Source organism: Periplaneta americana, chromosome 8 (assembly GCF_040183065.1).
Source record: "Periplaneta americana isolate PAMFEO1 chromosome 8, P.americana_PAMFEO1_priV1, whole genome shotgun sequence".
Lineage (NCBI taxonomy): Eukaryota > Metazoa > Arthropoda > Insecta > Blattodea > Blattidae > Periplaneta > Periplaneta americana.
This window is the reverse complement of record NC_091124.1, coordinates 19,560,001-19,576,741: the sequence shown is the minus strand read 5'-3', so window position 1 is coordinate 19,576,741 and position 16,741 is coordinate 19,560,001. Positions and strand designations below refer to the sequence as shown.

The window sequence follows — 16,741 nt, the reverse complement described above, 5'->3', positions numbered from 1 at the left end:
AAGACAAAGCAATCTGTAGGTCTATATATTCTCTTACATTATCTACCACCCTCTGCCAACACTGAGATAGTTTTTCGATTCAGCGTCTGAAGAAATCTGCTGGTTTGGAGACAAGCCAAACTTGTAAAACATCTTCGTTATCAAAGGAGGTCTCTTGGAAATTGCTGTATAGAGAATGGAAAGGGTGGAAATCAGAGTGCGCAAAAACAGGAGAATAATGGGGAATGTGGAATGTGGTATCATCTCCCAACCAAGCTACTGGATAGCTGCTTACGTCATATTAGTGGAGTACGGGCGTGTATTAAGCGTTGCAGCAGCACTTGATGCAAATATAAACCATTTTATTAATATAAACACTGGGAAAAAATTGCAATACTACAACAATTAAAGTAGCCCAATGAAAGTAATCAATTTAATTGTGCTTGATTAAATTTAATCAGAGTTATTTATTTATTTTATTGGGTTATTTTATGAGCTGTATCAACATCTAGGTTATTTAGCGTCTGATGAAATGAAGGTGATAATGCCAGTGAAATGAGCCCGGGGTCCAGCACCGAAAGTTACCCAGCATTTGCTCGTATTGGGTTGAGGGAAAACCCCGGAAAAACCCTCAACCAGGTAACTTGCCCCGACCGGTATTCGAACTCGGTTTCGCGGCCAGACGCGCTGACCGTTACTCCACAAATCAGAGTGGTAATGTAAGTCATGATACTTCTTGTACTACTTAATTTTTTCCATTCTCTATACAGCAATTTCCAAGAGACCTCCTTTGATAACGAAGATGTTTTACAAGTTTGGCTTGACTCCAAACCAGCAGAGTTCTTCAGACGCTGAATCGAAAAACTATCTCAGTGTTGGCAGAGGGTGGTAGATAATGTAAGAGAATATATAGACCTACTGATTGCTTTGTCTTCTGTTCATTTCACAACTTTTGTCAAAGCGAAAAAACTCTGCGAACTTTTGCATTAACGAATAGTGAAGTTTTACTTTCACGAATTGATAATAATTTGTATACAAGACTGTTAAATACGTTATTTTATGAGCTGTATCAACATCTAGGTTATTTAGCGTCTGAATGAAATGAAGGCGATAATGCCAGTGAAATGAGCCCGGGGTCCAGCACCGAAAGTTACCCAGCATTTGCTCGTATTGGGTTGAGGGAAAACCCCGGAAAAACCCTCAACCAGGTAACTTGCCCCGACCGGTATTCGAACTCGGTTTCGCGGCCAGACGCGCTGACCGTTACTCCACAAATCAGAGTGGTAATGTAAGTCATGATACTTCTTGTACTACTTAATTTTTTCAAAGTTATAGCCTAAAAGAAATATGCTTATATGTGGCTAAGTTTTCTATATAGCCTATAATTAGGAACTGTAAAACTCGTTTTTCAAGAATAAAAAGAGAAATAGGTCATACAGTAAACAGAATAAGCAGAGAGTATACAGACGTTGTTTACTGTTGTATACTCTCGACAGTAGCCTAGAATTATAAATAATAATTCTTGCAAAAAATATGTGCATACTTGATAACCTCTTCCATGATGCGGGCTTCCTCCTCCGTCTGCAGGCTTTCCTCCCCATCAGCCGGCAGGAATGACTGCGGGGTGATGCCGTACCTTTGCTGGATCATTTCCAGCGCCTGGAGCTGAAGCTCCAGATTTTTTTGGATCATCATTCTCTTGAATATCTCGTAGTCATTGGCTGCCCACACCTGCTCAAACAGCGTCTGGAAATTTTGTTACCTAGAGTTTAGTATGGTTGGGTTGCTAACATTGTGAGTTCGAGCACGCAGTGATGTTTAGAACGTAGTTCCTGGAATTGTTACCATAATTTAAATTATCATGTTAATAGTCTTTCTCATGGAGTTATGATAAAGTGATTTTCAAATGAAAAGTAACATGTGATTTTTAAATCTAATACATTGCGTAACTACATTTTATTTATTTATTTATTTATTTATTTATTTATTTATTTATTTATTTATTTATTTATTATTTTATATATTAAGATATTACGCTATATTGATTTTGTGAGAGGATTATGACGGTTAAATTATGTTAATATAATACCCTATTGTAGATTATTATTATTATTATTATTATTATTATTATTATTATTGATACTATCTTACCTATAATAATTGTACAGACTATTTCGTTTATATGACGTCATTCGATTTTCAGCCAATGAAGTGTAATGAAATTTTGAATTCCAATCAATCACAGTCATACATCGCGATAATTTCTGCAGCTCGATTTATCACTATAAATTTATCGCATGGTCGTTCTTTTGTTTAGTCAGTGTCGCCAACTGTTTCCACGTAAATCGATGAGCTTGAATCCATTGTACTAAATAAAGTGCGAAATCCTACTTCCACATCTACATCTTCATCTTCTAATTCCATGTCCATTGTATTTAAAGAAAATTACACTCGTTCATAACAATTGTTAATTTAATTAATATATTAATCAGGTTATTTGTAATTATACTATAAAATGTTTAAATTAAACTATGATTTCAGCAGATAATGAAAACGTATTTCTGTTATACTCGTAATAACAAGACAAAACCGCAGTAGGTCCTACATATAATTAACATTTTTAAACATGTACAGTATTTCGCTTTTCTCAATTGATGTTACTGAATAACATTCAATTTACTTATTGCAGCAATCATTATTCATCTATTTCGACTTCACAATGTCTGAATAGGTTAAGTATTCATAAATATACAATATTAACATTTTGCGAGCGAATTTTAGGGATATATTATTTACATTTTTATTTTATTCACGAAATAGTCCTAATGAATGTCACTCGAGGTCTATTCGCTCGTGGATTTATCGGTAAATCTCAGACCTCTTGTGACATTACTATAGGTAATTATTTAGGCCTGTGATACTTCCCTCGTTTTCATAATAGACTCGTCTCATACTTTTAGCCTATTTGTTTGTTCAGTACATGATTTCAATGACTCCTGTTACATAGTCCGACAGCAATACTACTGCGAATACGCTGTTATCTTATCATTACATGACATCACAGCTTCTTATTGCACATAAAAATAACACTTTTCCCGTTTGTACCTTCAATAAAGTCGTAGTTAGGTCAGAATAATGATGGCTTAACATATCACACATAAATTATTACAACATAAAACTTTCAGTACATTAACTATCGGGTTTTACTTAATCAAATACACACTTAAGGATTTATAAAAGAATAATTAAACCAGCTGTTGTTGGACCTTGCCTGATGGAGCAATTAAAGCTCTCAATATCTTGGAGAGAAAAATTCTCAGGAAAATACATCGACCTATATGTAATCAGGGAGAATGGCGAAATAGAACAAATGAGGAGCTCCAAAATTTGTAAGAGATATCACCATTGTGTGTGTGTGTGTGTGTATCTAGTACCTACTCATTCGGGTTCCGCAAACTGTGGATAGATGATAGGACCGCGACCCATTTTCAAGTTGCACACCACTTCGCCGAGCCACGTTATGCATGATGTGTATCTGTGAAGAGTTATGTCGTGTACTAGGGAAAGTGTATGTGTAAATGTACGTGTAAGTTTGTATTTTATTTTAGTTGGTTATTTAACGACGCTGTATCAACTACTATGTTATTTAGCGTCGATGAGATTGGTGATAGCGAGATGATATTTGGCGAGATGAGGCCGAGAATTCGCCATATACTACCTTGCATTCACATTACGGTTCGGTAAAACCTCGGAAAAAAACCAACCAGGTAGTCAGCCCAAGCGGAGATCGAACCCGCGCCCGAACGCAACTTCAGACCGGCTGGCAAGCGCCTTAACCGACTGAGCCACGCCGGTGGCTTACGTGTAAGTATAGTGTAGGGAATGGGTGAGAATGATGATAAAGGTGAAGAAGGGAGAAGGGGAAATCCGATGCCGCCACGTAGCCTTTGTTCTTAACTTCTATGATAAAATGTCTAGCTTTCATTAATCAGGTATTCTTGTCGTACTTTAATTTTTATTGTAATTGTAATTGTAAATTTAATATTAATTGTAATCTTATTGTTCATGTTATAGTTGTAATCCCCTGGTAGAGGGGCAGAGAAGGCCTGACGGCCTTATCTCTACCAGGTTAAATAAATAAATCTAAATAAATAAATCTAGCCTACTCCTGTCGAATATCATCAAGGAGGTCGCTTGATATTAAGCAACTTAGAAGACTGGAGTGGTTGGGACTTGTTTTCAGAATGAATACCAATATCTATACTAGATGAAAATACAGGAGTTAAAAGAAGAATAGGAAGACCACCTCCCCCCAAAAAAAAGATGGTTGGATGATATAAGGAGGGTGTTGTGAAAGTGAGCATCAGGAGATGGAAAATGAGAGCTTTGGATCAGAGTGGCTAGATGGCTGTCATTAGGGAGGCAAGGGCCGTAATGCCAAAGAGGTGATGATGATGATGATGATGATGAAGAAGAATATACAATTAAACTCTACAAAACATGCAAGGTGTAGCCTACTTGTGCATTGATTACGAAGGGATATTGCATCTAATACAAGAACGTGAGTAGCATTTCATAGTACAGAGGGCCGTACTGAAAGTCATGAGCAACACATTGCTATAATTTCAATTTCAACAATGTAACAAAAACGATTATATGATTATAATCTACAGACTTTACACTATGTATTGACCTATTGTGACGTCATTAACTTCTATCATGTGATCACAGACAATGTTTGCAAAATGGTCGACAACAATGGTTCGTTTCGATGGCGTGCTGTTATTAAATTCCTTGTTAAAGAAGAAAAATCTGCTGCTGAAATTCACCTCAGGCTTCAGCGTGCATACGGAGATATGTGCATGGGCGCCAGCAGTGTTAGGAGATGTGTGAAATATTTTCAACGAGCATCAAAGATGAGCCTCGTAGCGGCCGCCCTCGAACTGCCTCCACGGAATGCAACAAGGAAAGAGTTAATGAGTTCTGGGATGCATTTTGGTTAAATTTCTTGAAACTGGACAGACCATAATGCTGTCCGCTGTATTCAGACAGTTTTGAAGCTCCATCGTGCATTGCGCGACAAACGCTCTGGAAAGAGATCATACTGCAACACGATAACGCGTGGCCTCACACTGATCGTGTCACCGTGGAGAAAATCAGAACATCAGGGTGGGAAACTCTTCCGCAATGTCCCTACAGTCCCGATTTGGCACTCTCCGACTACCATCTTTTCGGTTCTGTAGAGCAGCTGCGAGGCCAACGCTACGAGACGCTGGAGGACATCCGGAAAGCAGTGCGTCAATGTCTTCAGGAAGCTGGAACGGACTTCTATCGCAAGGGAATCTTCGAAATTACAGAACGGTGGGAAAAATGTGTGCAAAGAAATGGAGACTATGTTGAAAAGTGACAGAAAAGTCTGTAGATTAAGGTGATGTACCTGGTTTGTCTAAAAAATAGAAATTAAGATTCATAACAATGGGTTGCTCATGACTTTCAGTATGACCCTCGTAATTAAACTATGTGTTGGATCGCTAAAGTTCAAGTTAATAAAAAATCTACGATAGGTCTATCTAACATGTTATAGAATTGACTGTCCTTACACTCACTTGGTGGAAACGTATTTGAACTCCTTCCGTAGAATTCTTGCTGCAGGCATTTTCAAACTGTTCTGGAGTAATGCCAATATCTTCCATATAACTTCCCAGCATAGAATCCACCTGAAACAGAAATTACAGATTTTAATATTACCGCTGACTGCCTTTGGCAGTCTTGGCGATCGAAATATCACACTACACTAAAGTTGGCTGAGTATTCAGGTTTGAAGAAGGAAACCCCATTCATTTCTTGACCAGGCCGATGATTGGAAATGCTATGCTATAATATTGAATGGAGATCGGTTGAAATATGTCGCTGTCTAACATGGAGAAACGGGAGAACCTCGGGAAAACCTCAACTATGACCTTCTCTGCTACAAATGTCATTACGTCACTGACCGGGATTCTAACCAGGACTATCTGCGTGTCAGGCGTAAGGTCTAGACTAGACCATTCAGCCATCGTAAGGACAGTACCAGAACTTAAATTGGTAACGGATAAATATTTTAATTAACGGAAAAGAAAAGTACCAGATGAATTTTGCTCGGAGACCTCATCATTGAGCGACAGGAATTTGGTGTTTGCTTATGTAATGCGACAATAATGACTAGTATTGTGAGACTGTATAGGTCTCGCAAGCACGGAATACCGACGGAAGAAATGCTAATCAAACACTGCGATAAGGAAGAGCGGGCGACAGGAAAGGTCACGAGATAGCTTGAATGATATTCAAGAGTACAGTCGGAAGAGAAATGACATCGATAGAATCAGTCTTGCGTTGTGATAGTTACATTACAACTTTAGTTTGTTCCATTGCATGTGAATGCATGTCTTGTATCGCACGATATTATTATTTCATTCGTAAACATATGTTGCGCGTTTAATTAGCTTCGAATTTTTCTCTTGCTGCGTTCTTTATTTCTACAGCGATGTCCTCATTTGTTCATCTTCTTGGAAGAGACAGTACTTCCATCGGTTCGCACCTCTCCCCCCTCGGCGTGCCTACATACACACGTCAAAATAGACAGCAACGCCACCATTGGTTTTCGGTAATCGTTTCTTGCGCGAGCTATACATACAGTACGTTTCTCCGAATTTTACTTTTTAAAGTGAAATTTTAGGCGGTACGAGTCGAACGCTGTGAAACAAATGCTGTGATGGACGTTTTAAAAGGGCTTTGCTACGGGATTGTGTACGTTTCTATGTTATCGAGTAAATAAAGTTGTTGACGTTTTCGGTTTTTCATTAATTTACACAAACTAAGGCATAAATTAGTGGAAATGGGGCTGCCGCCGGACAGTTCGTCTTCTGTGTGCTGTTATAGTCAAACACTAAAAAAAAAAAATGGTGAATGAAATTAGATTGTTGAGAAGCTTTTTGTTAGAAAATCGAAAACCAGTGATTGAATGAACAAAAATTAACGTAAAATAAAGTCCAAATTTGAACCAGCAACAAAAAAGGTGACAGGGAATTCGTACTCGTCCCTATAATTGCGTAGAGTGGTTGGTGGTTGTGTGGTTATATGGATGTGGATTTTGCAGGTTATGATATGTATGAAATACAGTGACATCAAAAACTTTTTCCTTACATTTTTATTGTATCTTGTTTTTTGACTATACCATGCAGGCTTTGCTTAATCGTAAGTTTTAGTTGTCATGGTAATATTTTACACTGCATTGGTACAGTCAGGACATAGTGAAAAATGCAAGGAACAAGTTTTTGATGTCACTTTAAATTTAATACCATTTTGCATGTTCATTATTAAAGAGTAGACTGAAACGAGTGCGAGAATGTAGTCAAGATGGGGAAAAATGCATTTTCTAACCTCTCTTCTGCATTTCATTTACAAAGTGTCAATGATTTATGATGTTCCTACAAAGCCAGTAATCAACGAATACAATGCATGATTAAATTGGTGTCCGTGATTTAGAATTCAATCGTAATTCGCCATATAAAGGTTTCAAATGGAATATTTGAAAAATAATTTATAAACAATAAATTTGGTCTTCTGGACTTCATTTATGGTGGGCCGTATTTTGAAAATGATTTTAAAATTATCTCACCTCAACATGAAAAATTGGAAAGTGGATTGGAAGAACAGATTTCATTCCGTGGTCACCAGATATGACTCCTTTGATACTGATCTTTGTCATATAATAAAATTAATGCTGCTTGTGATTCTGTGTCATTGGAATTACCACAGTACACCCGATTGGAGGGAATTAAAAATATCGACTATACATTTGTTGAGCTACTAATGGAGATGTTGTGGAGGTACTTACATGTATTTATCTATGGGTAATAGATTTTTATTTTATCATAATTATAACTTGCCAGACAACCAGTATTTCTGATCTGTCACCTCTAAAATTAAGTGTTTCATTTGGAACTGTACATTTTGAAACACTTACTGCATAAATTGACTATTGTTTCCATTGAGGCAATCGGTCCGCTTGGAAGCATGTAGGACAGTTGTACATTCCACGGACTGGCTCGTGTATCGATTCCTTACCTCTAGTCCACAGTTGCCTATTACGATCACGTAAACTCGCTACCAAAACTAACGGAGGGATGAATCGGTCTTTTGTAATACAACGTAAGTCCACATTATAATTAAATACGTTATGCTGTCACTGTAACAAACAGCGTTTCAAAGCTCATGCTCCTTGTCCAATGAAATCAATACCAATCTAAGTAGTTATTTTCTTTGCCGTTTGTATCTTTACTTTCGGACCACATCTTTTAATCTATACTAATAATAAATCTGTAGCCGAAATTTTTCTGGTAATTTTCGATTTTCCAAAAATAATTGGTCCTAACATATATAATTAACCACCCTGAAACCGAAAATCGCTTTTTTGAAATTTTTGTTTGTACGTCTGTCCGTCTGTCTGTCTGTATGTTTGTTACCTTTTCACGCGATAATGGATGAACGGATTTCGATGAAATTAGAATATAAATTAAGTTCGTTGTAACCAAGATTTTAGGCTATATGACATTCAAAATACATTATTTAAAAGGGGGGGGGGGGCTATAAGGAGGCCTGAATTAAATAAATCGAAATATCTCGCTTATTATTGATTTTTGTAAAAAATGTTACATAACAAAATTTCTTTAAAAATAACTTTCGATAAGTTTTATTCCATGAAAAAGTTTGATAGGACTGATATTTAATGAGATAAATGAGTTTCAAAATTAAAATAACTGCCATCTAAGACCGTGTAATGAATTAAAAAACAAATGACTTCGTCTATAAGGGGCCTTGGAGAGCAACAATCGAAATCTATGAAAGATAGCCTACAGAGAATGTTTCTGTATTTGTATGAAGTAATATCGGAAGCTAAATTAACCGATTTGTATAATTAATTATTATTTCACCATGGAAAGTGTAGTTTCTCTAGATGGATATAATGCTATAATGTTATTACAGTAACTTCTGATATAATATAATATAATATAATATAATATAATATAATATAATATAATATAATATAATATAATATAATATAATATAATATAATATAATTTAAGTTATTTGAAGGGTTCAGAACCATAGTGGGCCAAGCGCCATTTACTGAATACGTAGAAAACAAGGGTTAAAATTAAGTTAGTACCATAATTCAATGGAAACCTATAACAAGTAAAATAAAATATACACATTAAATCTAAATGATGTCAATCTTCATTAAACTATGGTTGCATGTAATAAACATTAAGAAACAGGTTAAAGGAATTGTCATTGCACCAAATAAGTGTCTCTGGACCAAAGTGATCCCATTTTAATTATTTGGATGCAATTTAAATTAAGTAACATATTAAACGATTTATCCTTCTATCAATCACGAATGATCCCTGGATCAAATGTCCTATTTTAATTATGTAATTACTTTATATTTATTTCTAACGGGTGCAGCGGAGCGCACGGGTACGGCTAGTTCATAGAAATATATCGATAGCTGTTTTTAGGTGGTCGGAAAGTAGAAGTGGGGTGTGACCAGGATGCGAATAGGGATGGGGGGATTTCCCCCCTGTTGGAAAGTTATCCCCCTCTCATAAATTCATATTAATATCCCTAGCAGGGATAACTTCTATCCACCCCTCTTACTTACTTACTTACTTACTTATGGCTTTTAAGGAACCCGGAGGTTCATTGCCGCCCTCACATAAGCCCGCCACCGGTCCCTATCCTGAGCAAGATTAATGCAGTCTCTATCATCATGTCCCACCTCCCTCAAATCCATTTTAATATTATCCTCCCATCTACGTCTCGGCCTCCCCAAAGGTCTTATTCCCTCCGGCCTCTCAACTAACACTCTATATGCATTTGACTATAATTATTTATTTATTGTGCCACCTTTGCTTATCTTAAAAGTTAATAATTCACATTAACGTTTTCGATACATTTGTATCATCTTCAGATGTAGAGTGTTAAATAAACATTTATGATGAAAACCTTGCCTTATGGTATGGAACTTATTATGATTTTCACATCAATCTATTGACGAAAATCGAATGAAATGCTTTAATAATACACATTGTTAATAATTATAGACATGTTAGTGATATAAACAGCACTCCGTTTTAGTTCGTTGTTAAAATCAAGATCAACAGAAGCAGCCCCATCTAACGATGTTAAAAACTGGCAAACACAGCCAATAAGTGCTTACAGTGTTTTAAAGCGTCCTAAAACGTTTTATATTCCTCTGATTATATTTATAGTTTTATATTACTTTTAATAATTTTAAATCTTTTAAATTGTATTATATGGACTGCAAATGATTTTACCTTTAACTTAATGTAACATGTGTATTATAGACTAAATTAGGTTAAGTTAGAGCAATTCACTTTAGCAAGATCCGAAAATCATAATAAGTTCCATACCATAAGGCAAGGTTTTCATCATAAATGTTTATTTAACACTCTACATCTGAAGATGATACAAATGTATCGAAAACGTTAATGTAAATTATTAACTTTTAAGATAAGCAAAGGTGGCACAGTAAATAAATAATTATGGTTAAATATTAATAGCTTATCGGCATACCACAATATGAAAATGACTCTATATGCATTTCTGAATTCGCCCATACGTGCTACATGCCCTGCCCATCTCAAACGTCTGGATTTAATGTTCCTAATTATGTCAGGTGAAGAATACAATGTGTGCAGTTCTGTGTTGTGTAACTTTCTCCATTCTCCTGTAACTTCATCCCTTTTAGCCCTCTCTTTTCCATTAGTTCCCTCTCACAAAATATAATTGTTTAAGTATAAGTATAAAGTTATAAAGTATATAGTAAGCAAAGAAAATAATATTGATGTATTATCATCACCGGTAAGTTGACAACAATCAATAACTTAGGAATTACACATCTTATCTTAAGCCTGCTCATGGATATAATTATTATTATGATCAAGATGCTAGACAAGCAACTCAGTGCGGCCAAGCGTTGAGCCGTATCGAATGAGGATAATAATTTTTTTTTTATGGTATTCTCTATCTAGGATTCTATCTCACCTCATCAGAAATCTTAATTCGCACCCTGGGTGTGATAGCATTTTGCAAATTTTGCTTACTCTCGTTATGGTTACATAGGACTACATAACTTTGGTTTAATGCTCTGACATATATTTCAAAGGGCCGATTTCACAAGCCGTATTTACATTTAAATATACACAGTGGGGCAAAAAAAATGACACAAAATTTAAATGGTTATATTCCAGTAGCTAATGATTTCACTTTAAAGTTTATTTCACAGGCAAATTTCACAGTTCTTAAGACCGGGAGAGTGCTGTAATATTTAATTTTTTACCATTTATTAAACATTATTTTTTAGTTTTTTTGTAAGGCAGTCGATCGTTTATGCCGAACTAAACATTGTGGTCTTAACGAGTTCAGCACGCCAAGCCGTTTGTTGTGCTATCGTCATTTATTGTCTTCCGTTTTGAGTTCTAATTCTGTGAATAATGGGTCGCTTAACGAACGAAGACAAGATTTTCATCAAACATTTGCACCAATATGATAATCTATCTGCCCGTCATTGTAAGGAACTATGCTCAGCAAGAATGGTCAGTTTCAAGTGTACAACGATTGATTAGCAAGATACGGACATGGTATCCCTCCTGAGAGATTATTGCGTGAAAGATCGCATTTGTCAGATTCTCTGATCGTTTTCGCTGGAGTTTCAAACGAGATCTTAATCCTATGGACTATTTTGTATGGCTCAACTACAAAAATCAATTTACTACAGAACAAGAATTCGTAATATTGAACATTTAAGACAACGCCTTCTTGAATGTTGGGACCGGCTTGATCAAAGACAGATATCCAGTGCTACTGGACAATGGAGAAAACGCCTACAAATGGTTGTGCGGACAAATTGCGGTCATTTTTAATTTTGATTATTTGAAAGATCATTAATTATTATTAATTTTACCAACATTCAGTTTCTGCATTTTGAAGTAATAAGTTGTCTTCAAAAACCGCATTTTTCGCATCATTGTGTATTGGCCTCCATAAGATTTTAATTGAGCCTAAAAAAACACAATAAAAAGTCCTGCTCATCTTTAAAGTCTACTCTTTCCAACAGTGTATTCATTATAAATTAATGTTGTGTATTTCCGAAAATAGAGTATTTCTAATTTTGTGCCTTTTTTGGCCCACACTGTATATTAAATTTTGATTTAAGTAACATTTAGTTTATATCGCTTTTCACCACGCATCTAAATCTATTTTGAGGGTTATTATGTCCATTGTTATCTTTTTTAAAATGAAAATTTTACGGTTGTTCTTAAAATGTTGTATCAATTCGTAGTATATTAGGCCACCTTGGTACATAAAGCCTTTTTATCACTTTAATACATACTTACTTATTTACTGGCTTCTAAGGAACCCGGAGGTTCATTGCCGCCCTCACATAAGCTCTCCATCAGTCCCTATCCTGAACAGGATTAATCCATTCTGTATCATCATATCCCACCTCCCTCAAATCCATTTTAATATTATCCTCCCATCTACGTCTCGGCCTCCCTAAAGGTCTTTTTCCCTCCTGCCTCCCAACTAACACTCTATATGCATTTCTACGTGCTACATCCCCTGTCCATCTCAAACGTCTGGATTTAATGTTCCTAATTATGTCACGTGAAGAATATAATGCGTGCAGTTCTGTGTTGTGTAACTTTCTCCATTCTCCTGTAACTTCATCCCTCTTAGCCCGAAATATTTTCCTAAGCACCTTACTCTCAAACACCCTTAACCTATGTTCCTCTCTCAGAGTGAGAGTCCAAGTTTCACAACGATAAAGAACAACCGGTAATATAACTGTTTTATAAATTCTGACTTTCAGATTTTTTGACAGCAGACTGGATGATAAAAGCTTCTCAACCGAATAATAACAGGCATTTCCCATATTTATTCTGTGTTTAATTTAATTTTTATTTATTTATTTATTATTTATTTATTTAACTAGCTAGGTAGTGAGTACAAATTAAATTTATAAAACAAAAATGTTTCTAGCCACAACTAATAATTTACATTTTAGTGTACCAGTACACATTTTTTCAACCGAAAATGAGTTTTAGCATTTTTTTAATAATTAAAAATACTTCACTCATTATCATTCTCGGCTACACCCTATAATCGGAGCCATTCCGCTTTATGAATACCTCTCCCCCCCCCCTCCAATGTAATTCACCACCACCAGAATAGCGGTATTTCAGAAAGATCTTAAATGCTGGCCATATCTTTAAACCATATATCTAATAAGTGATAAGAATCCATTTCGCTATCATTGGTGCAGCAGAACCCGTTACAGTTTTCATGGAAGGACATCGCATGTTCTGTGAATGTTTCAAAGTATCTGTCTGGAATTTATTGCGAAACAATTCTGTAAGCACGCAACCTGGAAAAGTTCAAAATTGTTTCACTTCAAATCGACGAAAATAATGCTTTGATGAAGTACCGGTGTATTTATATCACATTGAAATCAATTTTACAAGCAGTTTCTGACGATAGATCAACTTCACCGTGTCTCCACCCCTTTTCCTTCTTTTGTGCTTTTCACCCTCGAGGACTCGCGCGGCATACATTTGTAATCCACTGCTGTTTATTACGTCATCGCATCTCCGCTTTCAATGCTGATAGCGTGAAATTTTAAGTAACTTCCTGTTACAGTTTATCTCTGATGTCAGGAACATTTGGATGTAATTGTGTGCTGCTTGACCTAACCTAACCTAACCTACCGTTAGATAAAACATAATAATTAAACTATTTTGCCTCACCGTAAGATAAAAAAATGATAATTAAACTATTTTATTTTTAAATTGGTATCATCAGCAGACTAAAAAACTTCCCCTTTCCCCTTGCCTAACAAAAGCAACATGTTTTGTTAGAACAGACTGAAAGAGGGAAGGACAATATTAATTTGTCTGCTTTTCGTATATTGTTGGGCTCAAGTAGAACAGCTGTCAAGCTCCGTAGACACAATATGTTAATTCGAAAATTATATACACACGCATGACGTCTTTCTGATAATACTGTACGTAGTAATTTTTGTATATTTAATAAAAGTTGTATTACATATTATTATATCTACTTAAATTGTGAATCTACAGTACCTATACATACACATACACATACAAACACACACACACACACACACACACATAGTGTTCTGCCAAATGGCAGGTCTTTCACTGCAAACCTTTATGTGTTAATCTACAGTATAGAATTTGAAGAGAGGTCTTAAGAATTTAATCACAATCTTTTGAATCTCATAAAAGTGAATTTTAAAAGATTTAAGGATATTACAAAAGAATTTTGGTAAACATGTCCTCGCTCCGAATAGTAAGCCTGTAACATCCCAGTTGTAAAGCGGGATGCCATATTTTCCACTGAGCTACGGAAGGCAAGGTACATATTTAGCTCGCTTGTCATCATTTATCTAATTTGTGTCTCGCTCAAAGCATATCGTAGGTTCTAAGACCATCGCTTTCTGAGTTCTTCTATTTATGGCAATTGTATCCAACCTTCTATGAGAATCGTCTCCAGACACAATGAAAAACTAAGGTAGTAATATGGCATGGTTTGTATGTGGGATTCTCTCAAATTATTTTCATTTTTCTTGAGATAAACATTCAAATCTCAAGGCTTGACCTCATGCTGTCCCTTATTGGCATTCTGCAAACCTGGTGACCGTAGTTTTGGATTTTCATGGGCTGTCGCGAACGGATAAATAAAGGACTTGTCTTTGAGGGAGAGTTATCTAAAACAATTAACATTCATATCTAGGGACCGGATTTGTAGATTTTTCCCTATTTTTTTCCTTGCTTCTGAACTCCTAATGTCTTCAACACTTTTTGGAACCATGATCGTAGGGGTCGTATATGAGAATTCTGTTGAAATTAAAACAACCTAAATTAGACCTTAGTATCTGAAAAACCTAAATCATTGCTGATAAGCGTTACCCTGTATTTACTGCGTTACATATTGATTTTTTTTATTTTGAGAGAAATATCAATACAGAAAGAGAGAGAGAGAGAGGAAAGAACACTCTCGATGTGGAGGAGGCTGCCTCAAACCCTAAGGCAAAATCTGTACTTAGTAGTGACAACATCTATGGCTCCCTTGCTTTCCTCAAGGCACATTTCAGTGACCTTCCCAAATATATCGAGTACTTGGAATCTTCGTTGCTACAACTGGACATCGCAATTGGTGTCACTGACTCGCTTCTACAGAAGCAAGCATCAGGACCCGTGGGTGAAGCCGTCACATTAAAACTGAAGAAAGTATTGCAGAGGAATCCAAGGTTTGAAAAAGTGAAAAATGTTTGCTCCACTTTCCAGGGGGAAAGCTTCAATTGTCAGTTACCGTGGGTACCTGCTGCAGTGGCAGGGATGAAATTTGCACCTATGACGTCATGTGCTGTTAAAAGAACCTTTTCGTCTTCCAATGTATTTTGAGAGACAATAGAAAAAACTTCGGGATGCCATAACTTCTCATTCGAGAATCTTGAAAATTATTTGGTCATATATTGCAACCAGGAACAGTATCAGTAAATAATGTTGTTTTGTTTGTTTGTTTGTTTGTTTGTTTGTTTGTTACTTTTTAAAATAACACTTGATCAAGTTTGAACAAATTTAATTCAGCAATTGTGTGTGTATTGTACCTTTTATCTATTGAAAATTGAAATTTATTTAGTTATATGAAGGCAAATTATATTAGATAAAATGTTAATTGCTACAATAATTTATTCAAACTACAAAAATGTTAAAAGGGAAGAAAAAAAAATTCGAATCTTACACATTTTGATAAATAGTTTGGTTCTTTAAAAGGTCAAATTCATGGTCCATGTTACCTTAATAAATAAATATTTATTTTTTAAGAATAACTGTAAGGATACATTTTTAACGATCGGTCAGTTTTTGCGACCCTTTTCACAGGTTGGACATAAAACCTAAAAAACCTATTTCACTTATTCCAAAAAACCTAAAATGGTATTTTTAAAAACCTAAAAATCCGGTGCCTTACTTACTTACTGGCTTTTAAGGAACCCGGAGGTTCATTGCCGCCCTCACATAAGCCCGCCATTGGTTCCTATCCTGAGCAAAATTAATCCATTCTCTATCATCATATCCCACCTCCCTCAAATCCATTTTAATATTATCTTCCCACCTACGTCTCGGCCTCCCTAAAGGTCTTTTTCCCTCCGGCCTCCCAACTAACACTCTATATGCAGTTCTGGATTCGCCCATACGTGCTACATCCCTGCCCATCTCAAACGTCTGGATTTAATGTTTCTAATTACGTCAGGTGAAGAATATAATGCGTGCAGTTCTGTGTTGTGTAACTTTCTCCATTCTCCTGTAACTTCATCCCTCTTAGCCCCAAATATTTTCCTAAACACCTTATTATCAAACACCCTTAACCTATGTTCCTCTCTCAAAGTGAGAGTCCAAGTTTCACAACCATACAGAACAACCGGTAATATAACTGTTCTATAAATTCTAACTTTCAGATTTTTTGACAGCAGACTGGATGATAAAAGCTTTTCAACCGAATAATAACAGGCATTTCCCATATTTATTCTGCGTTTAATTCCCTCTCGAGTATCATTTATATTTGTTATTGTTGCTCCAAGATATTTGAACTTCTCCACCTCTTCAAAAGATAA

General features: G+C 35.8%; 1 protein-coding gene across 2 annotated transcripts in view; it reads right to left on the bottom strand.

Annotated features, from left to right (window-relative positions):
- LOC138704535 (cilia- and flagella-associated protein 36) overlaps positions 1–16,741 on the bottom strand; it is a 43,533-nt gene that overhangs the window by 15,073 nt on the left and 11,719 nt on the right. Inside the window, exons 3-4 of one of the 2 annotated variants that reach the window (XM_069832528.1) lie at positions 5,580–5,696; positions 1,523–1,725 (exon numbers count right to left, since the gene is read on the bottom strand). In XM_069832528.1, coding sequence (XP_069688629.1) covers positions 1,523–1,725; positions 5,580–5,696 — 320 coding nt within the window. The remainder of the gene's footprint in view (positions 1–1,522; positions 1,726–5,579; positions 5,697–16,741) is intronic. The other variant, XM_069832529.1, reaches the window with a different exon arrangement.